General features: G+C 48.3%; 2 protein-coding genes across 2 annotated transcripts in view; one reads left to right on the top strand and one right to left on the bottom strand.

Annotated features, from left to right (window-relative positions):
- ELP1 (elongator acetyltransferase complex subunit 1) overlaps positions 1-4,457 on the bottom strand; it is a 34,588-nt gene extending 30,131 nt beyond the window's left edge. The window contains exons 1-3 of the mRNA XM_084278042.1: positions 4,324-4,457; positions 2,854-3,006; positions 730-811 (exon numbers count right to left, since the gene is read on the bottom strand). Of these exons, the coding sequence (XP_084134168.1) occupies positions 730-811; positions 2,854-2,937 (166 nt within the window). The 5' untranslated portion in view covers positions 2,938-3,006; positions 4,324-4,457. The remainder of the gene's footprint in view (positions 1-729; positions 812-2,853; positions 3,007-4,323) is intronic.
- Positions 4,458-8,527: 4,070 nt separating this feature from the next.
- TBC1D2 (TBC1 domain family member 2) lies at positions 8,528-25,719 on the top strand (the record flags this gene model as incomplete). Its single annotated transcript, XM_084277928.1, has 13 exons — positions 8,528-8,935; positions 9,576-9,708; positions 10,635-10,776; positions 12,837-12,973; positions 13,552-13,739; positions 15,250-15,636; positions 16,487-16,597; positions 17,801-17,988; positions 19,080-19,550; positions 21,429-21,549; positions 23,534-23,719; positions 24,344-24,465; positions 25,087-25,719. The coding sequence occupies 13 exons, from the start codon at positions 8,528-8,530 to the stop codon at positions 25,286-25,288; spliced, it is 2,796 nt and encodes a 931-aa protein (XP_084134054.1). The 3' UTR covers positions 25,289-25,719.
- Positions 25,720-27,045: the final 1,326 nt, after the last annotated feature.

The following is a 27,045-nucleotide window of genomic DNA, read 5'->3' as shown; positions in this document are numbered from 1 at the left end:
ACAGCACAAGAGGCTACAGGCACAAACCAAGATACAACAAATTCCACTAAAACATAAAAAAAATCAATTTTTTACTGTGAGGGTGGTCACAGACAGGAACAGAATGCCTCCAGAGGTTATGGAGTCTCCATCCTTGAAGATACCCAAAACCTGACTGAGCACTGTTCACAGCTACTTGCTCCAGGTAACATGCTCTGAGCAAGGAGGCTGGAGCAGGTGATTTCCAGAGCTCCCTTTCAACCTCAAGCATTCTGTGATTCTGTTTCACTTGAGGATAACTTTATTTTCCAGGTGAGACATCTGTAGCTAAATGGAGCCAGTGACACATACATTTTCCTACGAAAGAAAAAGTAGCAGGTTTTGTTACTAAGAAAACAAATTGGGATATAAAGCAGGAGTCTTTATGTATTAGAGGCAAAATCGAATATAATTCCTTAGAAGATCTGAAGTACTAATTACTGTTCTACAAAACTCAGCTTTTCTGTCTGAACAGCTTCTGCTTGGATCACCAAAGCACCTCCTGGATCACGAACTTGAACCTCACACATAGGACCAAGTGTGGTTTTTCTTTTTTTTTTCTTTTCCCTCCTTTAAGTCTTTTAAGTCTTAGCCCCAATTTCATAACTTTGTATTTTGCTTCTTCTATCTTAAACTTAACTGTGGTTTACATATTTAGTACAGTGAGTTTCACCCCCCAAAGGCAGAAAGCTTACAGGCTGTTCTCTTTACCTGTCACAAGCAAAACAAGCTCTTGGTCGGGACTCCAGCTCATGGTACTCAGGCCACTGTCCACACTTCCAACACATTCCACCTACAAGACCAAAATAACACCACAGAAATGCAGCAAAACCAGAGCAGCTCCATCCCAGCACAAAAGCAATCAGTCCTGTCACCAAGACAAAGAAATCACCTCCTACTAAGAAAAGTAACAAGTCTTACTTTACCCTTTGTGTTGAATGAAACAGAAGAGACGTTTCTAACCAAAGAAGGTCCCAGGTTTATGTGTTAGAGCCCACATAAATTAGAGACTAGCATCAACTACCACCCACAGTTTCAGTAAGACATTTATTCTGCAATCCTCAGTCTCATGCACAGAGTTAATACTAATACAGCCCGGAGGGGTCTGTGGCTGTATTGACAATCCTACTGAAGTCACAATACACAGACATAATGGTTCTTACCTGAAGAATTCCAACACACAATTAAAGGAAACTGTATCAGTTACAGCTCTGATGTGTTTGTGCACACTGAACTTACCAACTGTATTAGCTGCACCAAGATTCATTAAAAACTGGGACAGCTTTACAGGGCCACTGGGAGTATAAAAGCAACAGCAGAGGGCAGAGAACTTCCGCCATACTGTTATCCTGATCTGCAAAAGCCATGGAGCAGACCAACTGTGATAAACAGCCAGGTAATGCCATTCAAGGAATTAAGCTTGGATGTCACAATCTTCTCGGGTAAACAAAGTGGGACTAGGCATCACTAACCCTCAAGACTTCTTTCTTGGTGCTCAGACTGCACCACAAGATTACAACTAGGAAGTCAAAAAGCCTTGAAATAAAGGATCTAATGATAAGCCTCAACTCTGACCCCAAATCAGTGCAAGAAAAATCTCACAAATCAAATATCTTGCAATCTCTATTCCTTTATGATGTGTTTTAATAACAGACTTGTTGTTCAGATACAGCTGTTCGTGTATTTAGGTGGTACCTGCAAATCAAACCCAGGCAAGAGCCAAAACAAGTGAGCTGCAAATAACCACGTGACAGCCAAGCAAGACAGACCACTGTCATCTCATGCCTACCTACAACTGCATTGTTAGGCTGGTATTGTGGGAGCTGATGCAGATTTTAGAGGGTGCTGCTATGGTGTTTAAGTGTCTTCCTGAAGATTTTACAAATCTAGCACTGAGGAAGAAGCAGAAACGTACTATCTGAGTTCCTGACATTTACTCAGCTATTTTTTATTTCCCTTTAAGTGTTTTCTAGGGTTTTTTTATTCCAAATGTTCTTTAAAGCACAACATACACTTTCTCCTCTCTTCAGTGAAGTTATGTCAGCATCATGTTCTGTATTGACTGGCAATAACAAAAGGGTAGCCATCATTTATTCAGTACCTAGTCACAGCAGCAACCTATTTCTGTAATAATACCCAGTGAATCTTGTGCACCTGGGTGTGTGTCAACAGCCCGCTGAGCAAATATATGGAATTAGAGCTATGGACAGGCAAGCCACTGATTCAATTCTAGTCCTTTTATGGAGCATATATTGTGCCCTTAATCCTCCTCATGGTTCCCACAAAAATTGCCTCCATTTGCCATATGAAAAAAAGCTGAAGTCCCTGGGTTTGTACAGCCTGGAGAAAAGGAGGCTGAGGGGAGACCTCATCGTGGTCTGTGGCTTCCCAATGAGGGGGAACAAAGGGACAGGTGCCAATCTCCTCTCTTTGGGGACCAGGGATAGAACCCAAGGGAATGGCATGAAGCTGTGACAAGGGGAGGTTTAGGTTGGATGTTAGGAAAAGGCTCTTTACTGAGAGGGTGGTCAGGCACTAGAACAGGCTCCCCAGGGAAGGGGTCACAGCACCCAGCTTGGCTGAGTTCAAGAAGTGCCTGTACAATGCACTCAGTCCCATGCTCTGACTTGGCTGGCCCTGTGTGGAGCCAGGCGTTGGACTTGATGAGCCTTATGGGTCCCTTCTACCTCAGAAGATTCTATGGTTCTGTATCAGAAGAGAGACTAACCACAGCTTAGTGTGTAATAAACATAAAGCTGCCCCCTGAAGTATCCAAAACAGTGTGATCCTTTCCTTTGAAATCCCTCTGCACTGTTGCCCTTCCTGCCTCATTACCTGTTTTGTGCTGAGATTGCACAGCAGGATGTCTCCAGCTGCTGTAGCAACACACATGCACTCTTGCTCTGGAAGATCTTCCATACCGATGATGCAGCCACTTCCATCTTCAGGCAGGAAACCCTCCTCAATCAAGGAAACTTCTCTTGTTACCTTGACAGAGAGGGCAATGACTTAAAGCACAACAATCCTCACTGGAATTTTTTAGAAATGACAGAATAACATCCATGGCATATTTCATCCCACTGGAATTACACCAAACACACAGAAGTGAGTATGTGAACAGCATCAGAAAATGGCCAATGCTTAAGTACTTATCTTCATTTACACATTGAAAACTGTGAAGATCCTCTTAAAGACAGACAATGAGAAAACCCATGTAAGGGAGCAAATAATAAATGGCAATACCACAACTTCAAACTTAATTTGCTCATCACCAGTTGTATGTCACCACACAGAGTCAATATTGAGAGGTCAACTAGTAGCTGCTTCAAGTGTCTCAATACTCTCCAGAGGTCATTTGGACTTCACAGCCACAGCATAAGAAATTTCAAAGGAAAACCATTTGGATGGGCAGTTGGGTACAGCAAAACAAGGAAGTTTTAGATAAAATAGCTCCCTCTAGTTTAGTTACACAAATGATTTACACATCCAGTCATCAGGGAAAAAACCTGACGGTTTTTCTCATCTGAAATACTTCTGCTCCCAACAAAGTGGTCATACTTAGGAACTTCAGTTCATTAATTCTGGGAGGATTTCAGTCGGTAGCCTTCACAAGCTGACCAAAATGGCCATTGTCACAAAACACCCAGCTCACTTCAGGACTGGGCACACAGATGGAATTGGATGCCTCACATCTGTGTAATGTGTTTCCAGAGATGAGACTGCAACCCCAGGATTGATGGCTCAGTACCGGTTTTTTTTTTCTTTACTGATACGCTGTGGGGTATTTTTTCCCCCATAAATCATGGTTTCAAAGGCCTGTGCACTCTGCCTGGTTTGTGAGTTGCCTCCAATGCAACTGTTTTCCTGCCCCTGCTTAAAACTAAACCACGTGTACGACCCGTATCAAACACAACCGCCCTCTCGGAGGCCAAGTCGAGCTTTGTAAAAAGCACAGTAAACGGCTTCAGCCACAAAGCCCACAGTGCAGCACCACGGCCAACCTCCCGGGCACCGTGAGGCAGAAGCAGGCGGTGGCTGGGAGCAGCGAGAGGCTCCAAGTCCCCGCACACAAGGCTACAAGAGCAACCCACGCTCAAAGGCAGCCGCGACCCGCCCAGAGACGAGCTGCCGCCGGGCACGGGCGCCTTGTCGCACCTTTGCCACCGGCAGGCCAAAGCCGGCCGGCCCCACCAGCACGCCCGCAGCGACGCGCAGCGGCCGCCAGCGCCCTCCCCGGAAGCCCCAACCTGAGCCTGACGGGGGCAGGAGAGGACGGATGCCGGTGCGACCGGCGGCGGCTCTCACCGAGTCCTCGGCGGGGGTCAGCTCCACGAGGCCGTGCTGGGAGGCCACAACGACCGTACCGAGCTCACCGCTGAGGCAAAAGCGCTGCGGGACGCCCGGAGCGGCGGCAGCGCCGCGCCAACCGCCGGCCCGCAGCAGCCGCAGATTCCTCATTGCGAGGAGATACCGCTCTCGAGGCTCACGGGGCCGCAGTTTCTTCCGCTCTGGGCGTGTGGGCGGCGCAGGCGCGGTTCCCAGGCCCCGCCTCAGGAGCAGCGGGCGCCATTTGGGAGGAGGCAGCCCGTGTGGCAGCTGTGCGCCCGCCCCGGCCCGTGGCTGCGGGGGTGCGGGCCGCTGGGCCCCGCGCCGCCACGTGCTGCTGCCGGGGGGGGCAGCGCCGGCGGACCGAGCAGGCGGTGTTGCCCGTGTTCGCTGCAGATCGCACCCTGCGCCCTGGCGCCTTGCTGAGCCCCTGCCTGGTGTCTGCCCGGACCGGCCGTGGCACGGGCAGCTGTGCGGAGCGAAGGGCCTGCGCTTTCTGCCGCTTGCAGGGCAGGGCCGGTGTGCGGTGGGCACGGGGCAGACGCCCACCCCTGTGCTCCTCCTGGGCTGCCTTTGCTGCAGGCCCTGCGAGCTGCTTCCCCTCTGAGTCATGCAGCATGTGCTGGGTCTGGTAGCCTTGTGAGGTTGCAGCTCAGACAGCAAAAACAATGCTTTGACTTTCCCCTGGCTCAGTTCCCTGTGTAGCTGTGCATGCCTGTGGCAGGGAGTGAGTTAACACTGGAGCAGGATGGTTGTTTTGCAGCCTTGCTGGTGCTCACCAGTTGAGGAACTCTGGACGAGGCTTTGCAAGGTGCTGCCAGGGCAGCCTATGCATAGACAGCCCAGTGCTGCCCTGACACAGCCCTTTATTTGTTACACTTGGAACCTTCCCTCCAGCTTTGGCTGAGGCAGAGAAGAAGGCCGCTCAATCTTCAGAGAGGGCTTCGTGCTGCTGCAGGTATGTCCTTTACACGTTCCTGTTTTGCCTACCAGGACTGGACTCCCATCAGTGCTGATCCAGTCTAATGGCCAACCAGTAACCACTATACAAGCTGAGTTTAGATCAAGTAAGTTCTGTATACAGGAATGCATTGAGTTCGCATGCTGTAACCATCCTTGTACACTACAGTTTGGGAGTTTGGGCCAGTGGAAGGATGGGCCACCAGGCAGCTGGGCAGTTCTTCTTGCTGTTGCGGTACAAAAGTTGGCTAAAGCCTATGATAAAAGTTGGTAAAGTTGGCTAAACTCAGGGTGAGGTTTCTTGACACCGGTGGAAATCAGTCACATCACCATGGCTCAGCTATCGCTGCACGCAGAGGTAGTCAGAGCCACACAGACTCCTTTTCCTGGAAGAACTCGTTCCTAGCAGCCTCCCATCCCCTGCAGCACCAAGGACCACCGTGGTACCACCGTTTTTACTGTGAGACACTGGTTTGCCTTGTCTGACTTGCCCCAGCAAGGGAGGGACTGCACAGCTGTGGCTCTCGCTCTGTAGGGTCTGCAGAGCAGCGGGTCCGCAGCTCTGCCCCGGCGTTTTTGCAGGCTTGGGTGCATCCTTCCTAGCGGATGGGACGCGCGGGTCCCCTCCCGCCCACGAGCTGTCCCTCTCCGGCTTGCTTTCAATGTGTTGATCACCCGGCTGAATCATTTTCTTCCCAATACCCGCCTCAAACTTGCTTTTCCTCCCTCCCCCTCCTCCTTTTTTCCGCAGCCGGCGCCCCCCTGCCCGCACCCCTCTTTCTCTGCTTCCTCGTCCCCGCTGCCCTTCCCGGACTGTGCCCCGCCCCGCCCGGCCGGGCCCCGCCGCCAGCCCGGCCCGGCAGGAAGAGTGGGGCGGCGGCCGGTGCAGCCCGTGCGGCCGGAGCAGGTACCCCCCGGCCGGGGCAGCGGGTCCCCCGCACCCCCGCCACCCTCCGCCCAAGGGTGCCCCGCGTGTCCCGTGTCCACCGCCCCCCGCCCAGCCCGGCGCTGAGGTCCCCCGCCCGGGCGGTACAAGTGGTGCCAGGGTCCGGTCCCCAGCGCGCCGGGCAGCGCAGCCCCGTGCCAGGCTCCAGCCGTCCCCGCTGGTGCCCCAGCGCGGTGCAGCTGGGCTGGGAGGTGCTTCTGCGGCGTTGGAGGGGGGCGGAACGGGGGGGCGGGGGGTGCTGCCTTGTGCCGCTCGCACCGGCAGTTCCGGGAAGGTCTGTGCAGGGTTCATCCTGATCTCTTTTCATTGATGAGTCAGTGTCAGATCTCTGCTTTCAGCGAAACATCAGTTTCAGGCGGTTCCCAAGCAGCGACTGGACCGAAGGAGACTTGAGGAAGAAGCCCCTCTTCTGTGGCTGCTGGATTGATTTTGGAGGCAGTGGTTACCTTCTTGGTGGTCTCTGTGGCAGTAGCTGTACGCCAGCAGATGGTGACTTCAAGGGGCATCTCGTACGGAGGTGAGGTCTTCTCTAGTGCTTTGCAGTGCAGATCTGATGCCGTTCCTTATGACCTGGGGCTTCAGCCCAAAATGTTTACTTCATCTTCTTGTGTGGACCCGTATGATGCTGGCAAGGTGTAGAAGCATGATAGGAGTTTTCAGACGGTGCCAGAGGTCCTTGTGATGGTATTGCTGTAAAAGCCCCGGGTCTGTTAGGGAGAGTCGAGGCTGCTTCTTCCTTGTAATGACAATGCCTTTGTACCAGGCAAAATTAATTTGGAAATGAAGCTTTCAGGTGTTTCAGAAACGGAGGTGAGGCGGCATATTCATGAAGTGCACTTGTTCCTGGGATTTGTGAATGTGTTCAGCAGCAGGAACCGTAGCAACAGGGGAGTTCAGTAGCTCTCCAAAAAAGAGCGAACATTATCTACAGTTGTCTAATGTGGGAACAGGAGGGGGCAGCAATGAATGTGCTAGGGCTTAGCCAGAACCAGAGTGGGTGAGTCTTCTTTCGGTCACAAGGATAAATCATTCCTAAGAGCTTGAGCTCGGGCAACATCTCTCTGTGCTCCACTGTGTTAACCTCCATCCACTTCTTGTCACACAGCTGGCTGTTGTGTTCCGTAGTTTCATGTCTGCAGATGGATCCCCAGTAGCTTAACACTGCAACAGTTTGTTTACGTGTTTGCTTCAGATACGTGTCTGAACTGAAGCCTCCAGTAGTCATTTATTATGCTTAAACCATATTTTTACTTAAGAAAAAGTGCAAGAAATATTTATAGGTGTTTTTCTGGAGTGCTAACTGTCTTTATACAAGGGCCACCAGTGACTGCAGGTCGGAGCAAAAAATCAGACCTGCCGTGCAGCTAAGAGTTTGAAAAAGTGCCCAGAAATGTGGCAGAATTACCATCCGTCTCTAGGACCAAAGATCATCTGAATGTGGGCCTGAGTAGCTGGATATGGCTTTGAAGTAAGACCCTTCTCTTAAAGGGAAGTTGGTCTGGAGATCTTCACAGATTCCTTCCAGCCTTGTTTTTCTGTCGTACATCGCATTCCTCTTGGGAACCCAGCAGGTTACTTTGGCCGCTGAGCCACGAAATGTCTTTTGCAAGGATCACACTGTGGCTCTCGCTGGTGTGGAATCCATCGTACGAGGCCTGCTGGATGGAGACCTAGCACATGGCATGCAGGCTTTTTAACAGCAATCCTCAACTTACACAAGTGCATGTGTAAGGATGCTGCATAAGGCTGGATTTTTCTCTAGGCATCATTGTTTAAAATATTAGCTGAACATACATTCAGTGGAAATGCCAAGCTACACTTACCTGGAATCTCTTGACTCAAGTGTGTGTTCTCTCAGGGCTTGTTACCTTGCCATGTTTTCTGCAACTGTTGCTTAACATTGTTTTCTGTGGCTTCATGTGCCCTGGTTATTGCTATTAATTTGGTATCCCCACAAACTCTACTTATTTTTCATTCAAGAGATTGTGGGGCTGCTTTTTGGGTGCTAGTCCAGGCTAATTTGGGAATGGGAAATGGATGAAACAGATCTACATAGGTCATCTGAGCCAAGACAGGAAGGGAGCAGTGACCAAAAGCAGAACTCAGAAACCTTGGCTGGGCAGTTTGAAAGGGAATTTTTTTTATGTCATATGCCATTCCTGAGCTTATTCCCCCTTTTTCATTTGCTGCAGGTTGATATAGTTGGGATCTACTGTTTGTTATTTACCTAGAAAATTTCCTGTTTCAAACTGGTTCTGATTGTATTTCCTGAAAGAGATGAAAAAAGGACCAGAAAGTGGAGCTTGTCCCCTTGCCACTCCAAGCAATGTAATGGAGTCAAATCCAGACAATAGCAGCAGCAGTGGAGCCTCCCTGAAAGAGAAGGACATGCTTTCCTCTTCTGGAGAACTGGAAAACATACAGCTGAAACCCAGCAGAGAAACATCCAGAAAAAAACTCTGTGGCTATTTGAACAAGCTGGGCATCAAAGGGCCAATCAAAACCTGGAAGTCTCGCTGGTTCTTTTACGATGAAAACAAATGTCATTTGCTGTACTACAGAACTGCACAGGACGTCAACCCTTTGGGGTGTATCGATCTCTCCAGCGCCAGCTTTGACTGCAAGGTGGAAAATGGGGAAGGGGTTTTTGAGATCAGAACACCAGGCAGAGCTTTTACTTTGAAGGTGAGGGGCAGCATCTTGCGGGGGCGGTTATGAAACTTTCCCAGTCAGGACAGACAGATCTGGGCTAAGATACCTCTTAGCTCGAGTGTCACTTCAGCCCTCTCAGCCTGGCCTGTTACCTGAATTACTCACATTGTTTTGGCAAGACTGGGACTCCATTACCTGTGAGGTGGCTGCTGTTCAACAGAATAGGAGTAAAAGCTGAACTGGGTGATGAATTGAAATCGTTGAGGAGCCTTGCAGTCCACTTGTAATTTGCTGAATAGAAATGAGCTCTGATGTTTACAGTAATTGCTCCAGCAGGAACCTTTGCTAGATTTTTATCTCTGTGCAGACTGCTATTAAGAAGTTCTGTGCGTGTTTCCTGGCTAAAGAATCGTGACATTTTGGCTTAGCTTTAAGAGCACAGTTAACTACAAATCATTTAAAATTATGTTAGTGGTCTGCTGAGGTTCTGTTACTCAGGCCATGCTGAAGATTTACTTTGTCCTCCCAAACTACTGTTACAGCCAGGAGCTTTAGTGTGAGCTTGACATTGCTGACCTTTACTTCTTATGACATGAGTGGTGGTCAGCTCTTCAAGATGTGTATCATGCTGATGAGGTTACTCCCCTTCCCTTCCTGTTCTGTGTTATGTTAGGCAATCAGCAAACAGGCAATGATGTACTGGCTGCAGCAGCTACAAATGAGACGTTGGGAATTTTGCAACGCTCAGAGCAGATTTCCTGTGGGCAGCTCCCAGCTTGTCAATGAACCCCTGGCAGGCAGACCAAGTAAGTGCTACGTGTGTCAGGCTTGCTTTTGCTTTCAGCCCTGCTCCCCCCTCCCCACCCCGCGGCTCCCCCCCCCACCCCCCTAGTGATGAATGGTGTGGCTCATCTGTAAGCAGGCAGAGGTTTGGGCTGGATTTTTAAATGCAGGCACCAATTATCAGTGCCTGGCTGATGTTTGGAACTGCTGGTCACATTATGGATGGATGTGAATGGGCTATTTCCTAAGCCATGGCATGTGGATGGAGGAACTCTGGTATCTCATGGTCATAAATTCCCTCTTGATTTTCCTCCTGCATGTGGCATGTGCAGGTTTGGTATCTCCCTTCCTCTTGCGAAGCCTATGGAATTTACAGCAAGCAAGGGTTCTTCCAGCCATGGTGGAACGAAGGTGTGTGTTACTAGCAGTGGGGATACAGGGGCCGGTGGATCCGGGAGGGCACAAGCAGGGTCTCCACCTGTCCAGTTATGGCTAGGTGCCTGTTTTGTTTGAAACAAATATCCTCCTCCCTACTAACTGCCTGCTCTAAAAGGTTCTGTCACTTCACAAACAAATTGTGTTTGTGAAGCATTATCTGCACATTAAAACTATCAGACACTGTTTGCAATAGTGGAAAAGAACAACAACAGCTCTCTTCCTTATTCCTTTAGGTGGCTGAAGTTTGATTGTTTAGGGCTAGTCATCCTGCTGTACATATGGTTGAGGTCACTTGGTTGTCCTTGAATTGGTTGACTCTATTTGTACATGGAACCTTCTGTAATCTGACCTAGAACTAAGGAAACCAGCTCTGCTGTCCTTTTTCCCCCTGGTCACTTGAACTTGTAGTGTGTACCTGCGGTAAAAGATTGTGGTTCTCATGAAGGAGCCAAAGTCCAATGGAATTCTGTTGTGCTCATTTCCCTCTGTGTCCTGGTTTGTTTTTACATAGATGTTGTTGACAGTGAAGACTTCCTGCCTCCTGTGAAAACACCAACAGAAGCAGTAGGTTTACAGGCAGCAACTTTGCCTGCACCTCAGACTTCTACTGCTTTGCAGAACATCTCCCTGAAGCACCCTTGGACAGAGATACAGTAAGTGCAGTGTGGTTGACATGCTGCCCTGACACTTTGTGCCTTGCTGGCCTGTCCTGTACTGTCTGAAACGGTACCATTGCCTAGGGAGAAGCAGCTTTTTCAAGGATATTCCACGTAAAAAGCAAACTTCCTGCCAGAAGGGTTTTTAATATGCTGCCGTTCCAGTGCATTTCACGTCATCTAACTCTCTTAGGAAAGAGCCTAGTGGCAGACCTAGGGCTTGGTTAAGCTTTCTTCAGCATAGGTAGTGGTTTGCCTGCCTGCTGTGATGTGTCTGCACATCGCTCCTGGAAGGGCACACAGGCAGGTTGAGCTGTGCTCTGTGGGGTAGAGGTAGAAGCCTGTTACTGCTTCCCAGAGGTTTCAAAGGACCTTGATTGGAGTGCACTCACTAAAGCAGGAACCAAGCAAAAGGCACTGTAGATGTCCAGCACTGCACAGTTTGGTACTCCTTGCTGAGTTTCAAGAATACAAATGTTCCCACTGCCCACAGGGTTCCTGCTGTCTGCAGTTGCCATGTGTAGCTCCATCAAGGCTACACATTATTATAAGCCTTGGGCAGCTGCTATTGCACACAGACAAGCCCTGTCAGTATCTCCCTAAGTGTGTCCCAGTCATTTATGTATAAGCAGAAATGTGTAAGTGACTACAGGCATGGTAGATAGATAGCCTAGCACCTGCCAAATGTTTTTGGTGGGGAGGCTGGCAGTAGTTTTTTACCACTACTACTGTGGCTACAATCTCACACTGGTAAGAGGATCTCCCATGCCACCAAAGAGGATTGCTCAGCTGTACTATACATTCTCTTTTCCTCACTTGATTACAACCAATATGATCATATTTCCTCCCTCCTCCTCCAGCCTTGCTTTTTCTAGGTTGAATAGCAGTTACTTCTTTGCATCTTCAGATTGTATTGTGCCTCTCTTTCTGTGAACATTTCTTCAGGGTCTATCACTATCAGGCTGGGTCTTCATGAGTGTAGCATGTCTTGATTTCAGCTGAGCTGATCAGATATCTCCCTGAGCTGCTGCTGCTGTCCCAGAGGAAAACAGAAGCGCAACATGAGGTAGAGAAAAGTGCAGAAGTTTCATTGGTTGAGTGCCAGCTTCAGACTGCCGGGAAAGAAGGTCTGCTGATCTTATGTGCCAGTATGTGCCCTGAGGTCAGAAATGTCTGCTTTTCTGCTGTGGAGCCTGCCAGTAACAAGGCAAAAGGAGAACAGTGCCTAAATGCTGGCAGTTAGGAAGTAGCCGAGTCTTTTGTAGATCTCAAAACAAGGGGCTTGTTTTGTTTGAGCTGATGAACCACACAGGAGGAGAAGGGAAAAGACCTGTATAGAGATACACAACTGTCTCACTTTCCTGTATAGGTTTTACAGAAGACACTTGTGTACTTTTGCTTCTGCATGATACTGTAAAGTCATCTCTTGGTGCTTCTGGCAGTATCTGATAGTAGCAGCTGTTATAAACTGTTTCTGGGTCTGATTGCTATTTTTCTTCCTGAATCTCTTTACTGCATTCGAAATCTATTGAATTTGTTGTGGCAAGGTTATTAAATGTGGTTCAGAGTACAGGACTTCTGCCTGCTTCAGATGTGATCCTTGTGGCAGTCTTGGCTATGCTGTATTTAACTGGGCTTTTCTTGGTACTTGGGGATTTCCGTAGTGAGCTATGGGGAAGGAGTGGGGGGAGGAAGGGAAGTGAAGGGAAAGAAGGAAGGGAGAGATATGGTTGGTTGGCTGTTACCTTTGATCCCTCTGTCCAGCCTGATGTGTTTATGTGTAGGCCTGAAGTACATGGGGAAAGATCTGCAGCTGATGTGCTATGCAGGTACTGATTTTGTGTGCACCTTCCAGTGGCACCAGTTACAATCTTGCTCCATGTAGATTCACCACTGCTGTGAACAGTTAATTTTCTCAGCACATGAAGGGAATGGGTTTTGCGAGGTGGGGTGAGTTATGAGGAGAGGTATGGTGTTCGATAGTTTGAGTATGCACTGACTGCTGTGATCATGACTGCTCTTGTTCACTAGGCTGTCTTGATCTCTTCTTGTTTCAGAAACACTGTCTACAACATCTGTGGCTCCAAGCAGCTCTGGGGGAGCAATGGGAATGTCTTTAGCTTCAGTGAATTCCAGGAGTGTCCTGAGAACCCGGATGAGGAACAAGAGGAAGAACTGGAGGCAGGGTGTGCAGGTGCTGGTTACTGAGCTGTGTGAGCTGGTCTGATGCCTTCTAGCAGGGAGTCAGACTTAGCAGGAGACGGAGAGAGAGAAGGTGCCCAGTCATCATGGGATGTGAAAACTATCACATTGTCTCACGTCCCTTCCTGTGCTGTTGGCACAAGACTGACTATTTTGGCTCTGCTTCAGGCGGCAGCTTTCTATCTCCTACCTCTGGAATCTTCTACAGAGGCAAAAATACCATCCTCGGTGCCATTGGTATTTCTTTGAGGTAGAATTTATATTTCTTCATAGCCATGGGCTAAGCTCAGTGCCTCCTGTATGTTTGGGAAGTTACCTCTCCACAGTGGTAATTTGTTCTGTGCAAGATACATGGGTGGGGTGCAAGGTCGCATAAAACATCACAGCTTTGTTTTTTCTGGGGGTACCTGTGGCTGATCAATACTGTCTGGTTCAGCCCTATGGATCCCAGCAGATCACTTTTCCTTTTCATGTGCGTCAGCCTTCCCAGCTAAGCTACTGTGAGTCATTCCCCTCTGGAGCCTATAGTAGCAACTCAATTCTCTGTAAATTAAGCCTATTTTCCTTCAGTTAAGGAGCGGATCCCGGAGGATGGAAAGATGGAGTCCAGGCTAAACTGGGTTAGAAAGGCCAGGTGGATGAACAGTGGTTTTCCAGGCTTGCCTGAAGAATTGTCCAGGGAGAGGAACCCAATGGATAAAGTGAGTGTCCTACAGCAACAGACACTGACACTCACAGAGGAAGTCAAGTCACAGAAGGTGAGTGAGGTGGTCAGATGCTTCTCAGAGCTGGGACTTGAGAGTGGTCACAGGGATCCCTTATACCTTGGTGTTAGGCTGAGAAGTGCTCATAAGGCACTCACTGGGGACCAGTTGAAGTGTTATGCCTTTCTATGTACCTGATTGTGCCCAGCACAAAGGATAATGGGGCCTTCAGTCGTTGCTAGGAAATACAGCTAGCAGTTGGGCTGGAAAAAGGAGGTGAAACAAATCCAAGTACAGGTATCTTGCTGGAGCATCTCTATGGCTCAGCGAAGGTGTGAAGTACAATCCTGAATAGGTACCATGACACTGGCAGAACTGCCAGGTTGAGCCATGCTGTTAACAGCAGGTAATTCTTTTTGGACAGGGATGTACTGCTAAGGGGTGATTTCACTGTAGAAGTCACTGTGTGGGTCGCTGTAAGGATCGGCCCTCTTGAGTGGTGCTGTTCTTTGCCGCAGCTGAAGTTCTGCGGACTCAATTCGGATCAATGTGATCAAGTGCTGAGCTCGTTTGTTGAAACACACACACAGCTTATATAGGTTTCTGTGCCAGTTAGTACACGAGTCACATTACATTGCTGTTGGTCAGATGCTCCGTTCACCCCCCTTACATGCGTCTCACTATTGCTAATAATTGGTTGAGGCTACACAGTCACTTTGCTCCTCTTTAAGGCAGTTGTTAACATTCTTGCAGTTTGTTATCTCATGGATTTTCTTACAAGCTCCTGTTCTCACAGACATCTGCTCTCCTGTTACTGCATAGTGACATGTCTCTGCTAGCTTCCCCAGGCCTGATTGTATGGGGGTCAGGAATAAATCTGGATGGGCCACAAGACCCATTCTTCTCAAAATGCATTGCTACAATTCTTCACAAGCATGGAGCAATCCCAGGCTCTTTGCTAATGATGCTGGTAGTTATTCTGGTGGAAGAAGCAGGAGAGCCAGGTCTTGTGGTGGGCAGTCAGTGGCATACATGATTTGCTTCCTTAAATGTTGCTGGGGCAAGCCTTTGTGCCTTCATGTGAGATAGAATGAAGGAGGACTCTGGTAGAGTGGTTAAAATTGATACAGCATCCTCCTTCTGGTAGCACAGGTAGATGCAGACTGAATTATTTCCCTCCCTCCTACTTTACCACACTGCTGATGAAATCTCCAGCTTCTCTGATCTCTGCTGGGCCTCCCAGGAAGGATGGCTGTTAAAAGTCAGAATTCAGACAGTGTGAGCAGCAGCTTGTCTGTCAGCTATCCACCTAAAGTCAAATCATCTATGGCCTGCAGCAGGGACCCTTCAAGTCCAGCTCTGAGACCAGAGCTTCTCTGCTGGGGTGGTACTGTGTTTTCAAGATTGTTGCATGTTTTGCTTCTGAGAGCAGACTGCTTCAAGATCCTGAGGACATTTCACTCTTCACTCATTACTAGTTGGGTCTGTGCTGACCTTGCTGCCATTGCCCTGGGCAGCACTGTAATATGTTTTGGGGTGTAATGGCTTTGCATTCCCTTTCCAGGAGCTGGTAAAACTTCTCCACAAAGCTCTGGAGGCAGCCCAGCAGGAGAAGCGAGTATCTAGCATGTATCTCACTGCAGCAGAAGATAAGGACAGGCTGGAGTTAGTGCGCCACAAAGTGAGACAAATTGCAGATCTCACCAGTCGATTGGAAGCTCTTGAGCAAGAGAAAAAGGAACTGGAGCAGATGCTGGCTCTGAAAGACAGCCACATCCAGGAACTCAAGGAGCATGTGCAGCTTCTGATGGAGAAGAACCACGCCAAACAGGAAGTCATCATGGCCTTGACAGAGCAGATGGCCAGAGAGCACTCTGACCCCCTGCAAGAAGCCAACACTATTGCTGCAGAGACATTGTATAAGCAGCAGGAAGAGATTGAGCACTTGAAGGTGTGTGAGATGGCACAGGTCATTTGGGGGCTTCTGTTTCTGTGTCCTGTGGTTCAGTGGGAGGGTGTTCCTTGTGCATAGCACAGAATATACTTCTGGTAGTTGCTCCATCTGTCTCCAAAGCAGAGGCAGGCTGGGAAGGGCTCACCTGATCCCAACAGGGTGCTCAGAAGCATCTGAGTCAGTTTCAGCTTCAGCTCGGAGCCTCTTTTGTTTGACTTCATGTCACCATACAGTGCCTGGTGCTTTCTTTGCTCTTCTGTGTTTTAAAAGCCACGGTCTCCCTGCCTTCACTAGCTTCTGTTCCTCTATGTTTTCCTCCTGCAAAGCTTCCCACTACATCATGGGTCTTTAAAATCCAGTGCCATACAATGTCACTATATGCACAATTATTTAACCCCATTTAGAGTGAGGTGGAGAATTGCCCAAGGAACCACTTACTGTGTTGTGGGAGAGTGTTTATTTTTGTTGGCAGCCATGGGGCTGAGATTTGTTTCAGGTTTCTGGTTTGATTTTTTTTTTAATAGAGCAAAACAGGTATATTCTTCATCTTACCTATGTGCTTTACTAGCTTTATATCACCCACATGTCTCTGTGTTTTCTAAGCATGTACATGCAGTGCACTTAGGATTTTCAGGTGTCTATGCATGACACTTCTATTTAATGTTACACCCTGATTTTGTTTGTAGTCAATAACTGTCCTGGGGAGACCTGTCTTCTTCCCAGAACACAAAATTATTGAGATATATCCACATCTGAAGTCCCTTTTGGGATTTAAAAAACCGAACTGGGATGGGACTCCCAAGCTCCTCAAGAACTCTTCTTGTGTGACTGTTTTGCTTCGTGGCAGGATGATATTGATGCATACAAGACCCAGAACCAATTTCTCAACTCAGAGATCCACCAGGTTACTCGACTCTGGACAAGTGTTGCTGAGAATGAAAAAGCCCTTCTGATGAAGGTAAGGTAAAATTAATTTTCTTTTTTTTTTTTCCTTGGTAAGAGTTGTTACTAATTTCTTTCATAAATCAGCACTAGAATGGATTTTGGTTCAAAACACACCAGGAATAAGCTTTCTTCCCAATGTGCTTTTTTTAGTGTGGTCTTTTTCCCCTGCTTTGTGTTGTTCCGAAATTAGACATGATAATTTTCATTCTTCAATAAAAGTAAAATGCTTGCAAAGCTCAGTCTCAAGGATCCTGAAATGTAACTCAGATTTCTGTGTTTAAGCTATGCTTTTGGATACAAACAAAAAACCCAACGACACTATGTGTAGGGAATGAAATCTGGCAGACTGACTGAGCCCTGGCTCCATCTAGTCTTGATTTCTCTACCAGGCCTGACACTGACAGGTGTCAGCACACTTAGGTCCTGCAGCTAGACCACGGTTCTCACATATTCTTAAATTCTGGATTTATTTGTAGCCTTGTATGTGTGCATAACCTGGTTACTCTCAGACTTGTCTAATCCTGCCTTCTGGTCCTGAACCACTTCCCTGGGCTGGTGGGGTGTTGGAATTTGTTCTGGTGGGTTTTCCCTGGGTTTCACTTCCCTGTGTTTTAAGGGGTTTTAAGTTTTATTCACTCTCTCCACAGTCTTGGATTCTGGAACAGGGCAAAAAGCTGCTTCTTAAGTGTTACTGCCATTCTTATGTGTTTGGTTGCTGGTGCTTTGAAACCCTGCCTACCTCCTAAATTACTGCCCTTCTCTGATCTAGAAAGCGCTGTAACCTTCAGAAAGGAAGTAATCAAACCACCATGGTCAATCAGCTAAAAGCTGATTAAAGTAGTAGTATCCCATACTCCTTTTTGTCCCCTCTGTATGCAGCCTAATTCTCCTTCTGGTTTCTATTTTTGTTTTCATTTTCAACTGCTGCTTCCCACTAAGTAGGAGTCTTCATTGAGCTTCCTGCAAGACACGGGGTGAGTCTTGTCGCCTGTGTGGCCTCAGTTTCCCACTCTCAGAGTGGAGATAACAGCTCTTTTTCCTTTATTCTGCTTTTGTGTGTCCAGGAGTATGGTGATGGCAGAGACTGTCCTGTTATTTGAACTCAGTTGGTCTTTCTGTGCTTGATAAATGTTGTGCCACTTTATGTGCAGGCCAGGCCAGCAGAGAGCAGTGACAGTGCTGGAAGCCAGCTCATTCCCTCTTGTTTCCTCATCAGTGTGCCTGCCTGCAAGCACGAACCTGCCAAATGGAGAGCAAATACCTGACGGTCTTGCGGAAGCTGCAGGAGGCTTTGCCTGGCCTGACCAGCTCCCATGCTGAGTTGGTGAGGAACCTCATCCAGGAAGCACTTCAGTGGGATGTGAAGGAAGAAGCAGAAGAAAGTTTTAACTTGAACCCTGTAAGGTAAGATACAAGAGCACAGGGATATTCACAACTTTGTAGGAATCTGGTCGTGAAGGGGATGAGCAGACGGGAAAGATCTGGGGGCATTTCTTACAGTAGGTTCTTGGAGCCATGAGCTAGGAGTGGAGGTTGAGGAGGCTGATTTAGCTCAGTGGTATGGAGATCACATGTGTGCAATAGCAGCACTGTAGGAGGGAAATTAAAGGTGGTACAGCTACACTTTTTGTGACAGTGACAAACAATATGGCAATGACAATGGCCATACTATGCCTGGCAGGTTAATGCTGAACATGAGGATAAACTCCTGTAGGAGAGGAGGCCATGTGGGAGATCTGCATCCTTTGTGGTTTTCTATCCTAGCCATGGAAAGACATCATTGCCTTGTTCTGTGGCTGGAGATAATCCTGCAGTGAAGGCTGGTTTTGCCATCAGTGCTTTTGGAGTCCTTGCATTTGTGTTTATGTTTTCCTGCCCTTTTAGTGCCCCAGTTCTGCAGCAGTTTCCATTTCAACTGGTTGATCAGACTTGCAGGTTCTCAGAGTAGGTTTGAGGATGGGACCCCAAGGCCAGGCTTTGTCTCTTCTGGCATGTGGACTGATGATGCACAAGCCCTCAACAGTCTGTACTGTCACCACTCCTGGTGTTTTCCACTCAGGAAAGACATCAGAAGGGTCTGTGGATCTCTGTTCTTTGGTCTCGTGCCCTAAATCTTTTCCAGCCTCTTTCTACAGAACTGTCTGCACATGGCAGGGGGGACCTGCACAGGTGGTGCTATTCCACTGGGGTAGGGGAGCAGGCAAGCTGAGAAAGGTCTAACGAGGTTGTGCTGTAGCTCAGAGTAAAGTTACACTTGTCTTTGTGTGTGTGTACCACTGCTGCAGGCTCTCATTTCTTCTCAGCGCTCTGACACAGTGGGCATGCAGGGTGCCACATCCAGCTGTCAGATAAGTGAAGGAGTACCACCCATGCTCTGGAATGGGTGCAGGACCCTGGCAGCAGTCTGCAGTTGGCATGGCCCCAAGCAGTGAGTGGCCCTTGATGCAATTACCAGCACTGTCCTTCAAACTAACCTCTGCCTTGTGCCCCTCCAGTGAGTACGATGAGTATGGGTTTATGACTGTACCCGACTATGAAGTTGAGGATTGGAAACTTCTGGCCAAAATCCAAGCCCTGGAGATAAAGTCCAACAACCTGCGGAGCCAGGAGGTAGTGGAGAAGCCCCTCCGTGACAGGTGGAACAGTGTTGGGGAGCTGAGTCCCTCTGCGGAGCTGAAGAGCCTGATCCGAAGTGGCATTCCCGTGGAGCACCGGCAGCGGGTCTGGCGGTGGATGGTCAACCGGCACTGCAGCCGCCTGTCTGATCACTACCAGCGGCTGCTGAGGAAGAGCAGGAGCACTGAGCACCCTGCCTGCCGGCAGATTGAGCTCGACCTGCCCCGCACACTGACCAACAACAAGCATTTTTCTTCTCCCACCTCCCAGCTCATCCCCAAGCTCCGGAGGGTGTTGCTGGCATTCTCTTGGCACAACCCTGCCATTGGATACTGCCAGGGACTGAACAGGTGAGCAGCCAGGTATGCCGCTTCTTTGTGATGTAGCACTTGAGAAGGTGTAGACATGTACTCAAGGCTGTGTTTCAAGCAGCCCCAGTCTCCTGCCTTGATACAGTTCTGTCTCAGCTCCAGGTAATTTCCTGCAGATTTCTGCGTTTGTTATCTTTTTTTCAGCCAGTGTTGCTGCTGGGATCAAGCAAGCAGCAGGATGTGCTTGTTTGGCATCTCCATAGTTACAGAATAGGAAGGAGCAATTACAGAATAGGAAGGAGCAACTAGTTAGATTGGGGCAGTTACAGAATAATAGCATGAGGTTGAATTTCTAAGTCTTAATGTGCTCAGCAGGTGACTTCTCTCTTTGCTGAGAAGAGTTGGAGGAAACGTTGTAAAGTGTTATAGATCAGAGAGCTGCATCAAATGACTGGAGAAGCTGAGGAAGCTTTTCTGTCTGGAGAAGAGATGGTTCAGGAAATCTAAAAATTTCTTTCACTTTCCAGATAAGGCTGTGTGAAAGATAAACCCAGGCTTCATAGAACTGTGACACCAAGTGAATGAGGCAACAGGCACTAGCTGCCAAAAGAGCTGGAACAACAGGAATAGTTTACATAGACTTGCCTCACATGGAAAGGGCCAACCAGAAATTCCCTTCTTGCAGCTAGTGCCCAGTGCATCTGTGATAGCTATTCCTGTTGTTCTGAAATCATGTCTGACCAATTTGATTACCTTCTGTGATGGCATGACTGGATGGGAAGATGAGCGCAGAGCAGTGGATGAATGTTTTCTACCTTGACTTCAGCAAGGTTTCTGATACTGTGTCCCATAGCATTCTTTCTCATAAACAAGCTTAGGAAGTGTGGATTGGATCACTGGGCAGTGAGGTGGGTAGAGAACTGGCTGAATAGCAGAGCTTAAAGGGTTGTGATAAGTGGCGCAGAGTCTAGTTGGAGACCTGTAGCCAGCAGTGTGCCCAAGGGTCAGTGCTTGGTCTGGTCTTATGCAACATGTCAGGGTCATTGATGAACGAGGGGACAGAGTGTACCCTCAGCAAGTTTGCTGTTGACACGAAACTGGGAGGAGTGGCTGATACACCAGAAAGCTGCACTGGCATTCAGAGAGATCTGGAGGGGCTGGAGGGTTGGACAGAGAGGAACCAAATGAAATTCAGCAAGAGCAAGTGTGTAGGGTCCTGAACCTAGGGAGGAATAACCCCAGGCACCAGTACAGGTTAGGGGCTGGCCTGCTGGGAAACAGCGCTGCAGTGAAGGAACTGGGAGTGCTGTGGACTCTTCATGTGCCCTTGTGACCAAGAAGGTCAGTGGTACCTGGGGAGTATTAAGAAAAGCTTGGCCAGCAGGTCAAGGGAGGTTTTTCTTTCCCTCTGCTCTGCCCTGGTGAGAAAGAAAATAATTTTCTACTCCAGAGAGCCCTTGATACTAGAAAGGGACTGGGAGAGGATAAGTTAGAGCTGAAGGGAGTAAAGACTGTAGAAGAATGTAAGGGAAGGTGAACTGTGTCACATAATACGGAGTATAACTGAGTGAGCTCTTTACTGTATTGAAATAGACAAAATCAGCACATCACTAACTTCAGCATATCTACAGAACTACCATTAGCTGGGGAATCCGGCGTTGTCACCCCAGTTCTCTGACGCTTCCTGTTTGCTGACACAGGCACATGAGAAAGAAAATCACAGTACCATGGTTCCTTTTGAAACCTGCAGAGCAGATCACTTGCCTATCTGATCAACTGCCCTGTCACATTTGATGTTTTGGATGCACAGTGAGCTAGAAACATGCCAAGAAGAATCTTGGATTCTCCAGTTTCTGTGCTGGTCTCTGTCTTCTCCTGCTGTGTTGCATTGTCTCACCATGGTCTTGTCCATCACAGATTGGCAGCTGTTGCCCTCCTGGTCCTAGAAGATGAGGAAAGTGCTTTCTGGTGCCTAGTCCATATTGTGGAGAACCTAATGCCAGCAGACTACTACAGTGACACACTGATAACATCACAGGTGAGCTGGGCATCTTCAGAGCTGCTTAGACTCTGATACACTGATGTACACAAAGGTTAAAAGCAAGCAGTAAGCCTGCAGTGTGTTTGCTTTTTCACAGGACAATGATACCACCTTGCAATCCTTTAAGTTGCAAAGGTGTTTTAGACAAGAATACAAAATTGTTAGATACACGGGAGTAGCAAAATTGATCTCCAGCACTAGGTAAACTGGGTACCACTCCTAGGTAATCACTTGTATGTCAGGTTAGTTAGAAGGAAGATGCCCAGTTACTTATTTTAAAGAGTGCCTGGTAGTGGTAAAGCAGTAAATTCTGACATACGGTAGCTGATGTCATTGTGCAGCCCTTCAGATGTTTCTTTGGAAACTTCACCTTATCTTTGGAGTGCCATGGGCAGATGGAAGAAAATCCTCAGATTTTTATATTCACTGTACTTGCCTCAGTTCGTGATCAAATTCAGTGTTAATTCTGGCTTTGGGGTTCCCTGTGGATCAGAAAGCCCCCTGCCCATTTGATGTAAAAACTTGTTCTGTGAGTAACTTACCTTCCTGGTTTGAAGTCACTGGATTTCAAGGTTTTCAAAGTGCATTGTCTTGTGCCAGATACATTGCATCCTCCCAGGGAGACACAGAGCCAAGGTAAATACCAAACAGTTCAATGGAATTGTAGTTGTGCACTCACACCACCCACACCCAGCAGTGGCCAGTCTGGTGAGCCTGGCCGTGACCTTGGTGTTTTTGTTGTGTGTGGGCCTTCCAGAGAGAAGGGGGTTGTGTCTGTGGGTCCGCAGTAGATGAAGCTGCAAGCATCAGTAGCTGAGAGTGACTGGTTGTGCCACTGAATTGGTTGACTGATGTTTACTGGGACAGTGGTACGCTGGGGGAGAGGTCGACCCACAGGCTGGGGAAGCAGCTGTATCACTGCGCAGGTAGCAACATGTCTATCTGGAGCAGGTAGTGTTAGCTGTGAGATTTAATAAGCAGCAGTCAGTACTTCACAAATAGTGATTGACAGGGAAATGTGGCAGAGTAAAGACACAGGAGCTCCCCTGCATTTGTTAGGAAAGAACTCAGCTGAGGGAGCTGTTTTTAGAAAGACCTCCTAACCTCACAGTTGGTCTCTGAAAGTCTTGCCAAGACCAGCGTAAAGACGAAGGTCTAGAGTGGTGCTTTGTGGCTTGGCTTGATAAACTGAAAGCTCTGAGTCAGCTGGAAAATTTAGGGTTTAGCTTTTGCAGGTGTTAAAGACCAAGTATATCACCTCTTCTGGTTTGTACATCTCTGTGCCTAAGTGGGCTGATACTGCTGGGGCAGGAGTGTGCTGTGGCATAGGGGAAGACCTAACCGTGATTTTGGTCCTTAGTGCTTCCCCTCATGAAACAACAGCTTCCCTGAGATGAAGCCTTTATAGACATGGGCCAAGGGTCTAACCATCTGCATTTCTCAGCATATACATCCAGAAACAGAGTATATACTGTACTCAGACCATGAGGAGATGCTAAGTGAGAAGATAAGGTCCTGCTTGTGGTCAGGTGTTTATTCTGTTGGGCCATGTGTAGTCATTCAGACCTGGACAGGTTTTATTCCCTGTCATTCAATTGGATGCTTGTGAAATCACAGAAAAACCCAGTAAGACCAATGTGGGAAGATGTGGCAGCATTTTCCCTGTTGGCTTTGATGTTGGAAAGGAATATGACCTTCTAAGTGAGAAGAATGCACATATCTCTGCTAGTATCTTGGCCCTGTTTCAGCTCCACACCTTGCAGTGGGTACAACGTACCAGTACCCACTGGAGGTGGGTTGGGAGACACAGAATGGTCTGCTAGAAGGCAGCACTGGTGATTACTGTGGCATGCGTGGACCACTGTGCTATGGCACCACACCTCTCCTCCAACACCAGGATTGCTCTTGAGAAGGACTTAATAGTTTTATTTTTATTTATATATATATTTATTTATGTCCTATGATGTTTTGTCAACTTTAGGTAGATCAGAGAGTCTTCAAAGACTTCCTGTCAGAGAAGCTGCCTCGCCTCATGGCTCATTTTGAGCAGTACCGGATTGATGTCTCACTCATCACCTTCAACTGGTTTCTGGTGGCGTTTGTGGACAGCCTGGTCAGCGACATCCTCCTGCGAGTGTGGGATGCCTTCCTGTATGAGGGAACTAAGGTGCAACTCTCAGTCTAGGCCTTCTTCCCATGTGCCCCACCTCTGTGACGTGATGACAGGCTGATGGGCATACATATATATGTGGGGTTGAGCCCCTTGTCCTATCCTACGTGTTTGGTGGGGTTCCTTGGTGTTTCCTAGCCTCTGTGCTGTCCGTGTACCTGCTGCCAGAGCTAGTCCTTGATACTGTACACAGTATCCCTGGCACTTTTTTGGCCAGAAGTCCTGCTGTGAAACAGCTCTTTGGCAGAACATGGTGTCTTCTGCTCTGTGACTGGGACATGACAGACCATGACAGATACAGGGAGCAGAAGATGGTCAGATAATTAGTATCTGAAAACATGAGTCTTGCAGTGCCCCTTTGCCTTGCAAAATGACAGTGGGGTCCTTTTGGAGGACCTGGTATGCTCTTGGGTTGTAAATTAGCTTACACACGGTCGCTGTCTTGGGATTAACTCCAGGCTTCTTTAGGCCTGCCCTAATGCAGCCTCTTGAGAGCAGTAGAAGCCCAGCATCCAGCCTGCACTGCAGCGCTGTGTGTACCACCCCATGTTTCATGCTGAGAGCGCCTGGTCCCTCAGCTGCCGAAGACTTTGTCAGCTCACATACTTTTCAATCCTGCAGGTGATTTTCCGCTATGCTCTTGCAATTTTTAAATACAACGAGGAGGAAATCCTGAGAATTCATGACAGTGTTGAGATCTACCAGTATCTACGCTTTTTCACAAGAATGATCACGGATGGCAGGTAGGACTGTGTGTTGTAGAGAAACTTCCATCCTGGGTTAGTGCTTGATTGCCTGTTAGTTCAGCCTAAAAAGACCTGTGGCCGGTCTGTTAAAAGACATTACATGTGCACTGGCAGGTCCATGGGGCATGGATCTGTTTGTCCCTTCGTGGTTGTACTTGAAGTCTTTTTGGCTCTAGTAAAGCAGAGCAGGCCACAAAGTCTGGGCCAGCCTCCTTTTTGCAGCAGCTGGAACTTGGGCTGCCACTGGCTGGATGTCTCTCAGCTGTAGCTGGGTATTTGGGAGCACAACACCACTCACAGCCCTGAATGGCAGTGTGTCTGAAAGGAGGATTTCTGTGATCAGAGAAGAGCTCAACATGGGGAATATTCCTGCACCAAGTGCCATCAGAGCTGGCATCTGATCTACCATCTAGGCACTACTGGCTGCACACCAGCACATTAAAAGGTGGTGTGCTATAAAGGTGTTTAAAGTGTTGCTTGGGTTAGTGTTTGTGCCTGTCATTCCTTTAAGACTCTGGGGCCCTACTCTTTGCCTATCCCAGAGTGTGCTTGCTGTATCTGTTACCATGTGTTGCCAGCCAGTAAATCAGTTCACCAGACCTGTCTTTTCCATTGCAGGAAGCTGATGAACATTGCCTTCAACGACTTAAACCCCTTCCCCATGAAACTGCTGAGGAACCGGCGGTCAATGCACAGGGAAGAGCTGGAGGCAGAGCTCTGTGAACTGGAACAGATCAAGGCAGCCTATGTAAAAGAGAGAGCAGAGCAGGGTCCTCAGGACCTGAAGGAGGTTGGTAGTGAAGAGGAAGAAGATAATTAACAAAAACAGAGTTCCTCATCACTCCCCTCCTGATGCAGAAGGTCTTCAGTAGCAACTGTTTGTAAGAGATGGGGCAGAGGAGAAAAGGCGGTCACAGCAGGGATTCATCTGCCCAAGGAAGCAAGGCTGTAGGTATAGGACCATTTGGGGACCAAGCCAGACTTTATAATGGATTGGAAGGTGCCAAAGGAGTTCATTCTCTTCTGTACTTCTCCCCATTCAGCCCACCCTGTCCTATGTGATTCAGGGTTACAGCTGAAAGTACGTAGGAAATAACAGTTGTGGTATCATGGCAGTAGTTGTCATGATGCAAAAGACCCAGCCAGGCAGGCCTTTTCTGTATTTTTTGATGGAGGCTTGCTGTATAAGTAAAATCACTGGAAATAATTAACACAGAGCACTCCCTCACTGGTACCTAAAGCTACTGAATTGGTCAGGAAGAGAACCTGCCCTTTGAAGGCATGGTGTCTTCAGCAACTAGCCTGTCAGGAGAGCATGTCTTAAACATTGCAGTTACTGAGTCATGACACTGTCTCCAGATGATTCTTGGGCCTGAGGAAGTCCTGGGAGCAGGAGGAGATCTTTCCATTGGACTCAGGCTGGGACAACTGGAATGGGTTGCGGGAGAGCAGAGTTGCCTCTCCCGGTTTATTTGAGTTCCTGTGGAAGTTTATTTCAGTTCCTTTGGTTCCTGGCTGGGAAATGCTGGGAGCTACCTCTCTTCTTTGTTTAGCTTTGGGCAGAGCCACCTATAGGTTGGCCTGTCCCTGGAAGCGCTGTGCCTTCCAGAGGTGAGCTGGCTTCTCAGAACATGTCAGTGTGAAACCAGCTGTAGCCTGGCTGTAGGCAGGGCTTAATGTTACGAAGATACTGACTAAATGGGGATACTTGGGTCTTCTGATTGCCTCAAGCTTGGCCAGAATGAATGTGTGGCCATCTCTCTTTACCTCACAGTTATGCTCCTCTTGTGCCAGGTTGCTGTCCAGAGAGTCAGTCTGTACTGTAGGAGTTCCTAATATTGAAAGTGTTTAACCTGTGTAACATGGTGCTTGGCTGAGCCTGCAGACCACTTGGGCTTGGTATGGCTTAATATTCTTTTGAAAAAAACATTAGTTTCCTCTGAAACAAGGAGCTGGCCTTGTTTCAGCACAAAGAGTCTAGCACAGAGACATGCCCTGCCTGCCCCTGGTAATGGGGTCTGATAGCCTTCTTGCCTGCCTAATGGGCTCGCCCATCCCCTGGGCTGGATGCCCTCCCTGTGCAGCTCAGTCCTCCACAGATGCTGGATGAGTCCAACACTTCAGATAAATACAACTTTTTTTCCTAATATGGTGCCAGATCCTGCTGCCAGTCTTTTCCCAGGTGTGCCTGCAGTGTGGGGCACTGACAGCAAGCAGCAGACCCTGATGCAAGGGGAGGCTCTGCACTCTGTGTTTAGACTGACCTTGAACCCAAGCCTATTCAGTGAATGATGACTGCTTTAGACTTCTTGTGGTATAATGTCATTGGTGCTGGCAGAGGAAGGGAAGAAGACCATTCATAGCCTGTGCTGCTCTCAGACAGGTGGGCCATAGCCAAGATTTCAGACTCTGGTGGAAACAGCACCAGCCTCTGTGCACCCAAGACACATGGTCTGCCGCAGCTCTGCCTTAGGCACAGCTGGAAGAACTATTCAGTTTAAAAGAATTGTAAAAGTCTGAGTTGAGAGAGCGCTATGGAGGCCAAGCACACGGTACAGAAGTATTCAGCATGGAAAT

The sequence above is a fragment of the Gallinula chloropus genome (genome assembly GCF_964237585.1).
Source record: "Gallinula chloropus genome assembly, chromosome: Z".
In the NCBI taxonomy this organism is placed as follows: domain Eukaryota; kingdom Metazoa; phylum Chordata; class Aves; order Gruiformes; family Rallidae; genus Gallinula; species Gallinula chloropus.
The sequence above is the reverse complement of the archived record's forward strand: the minus strand, read 5'-3'. Positions and strand labels throughout refer to the sequence as shown.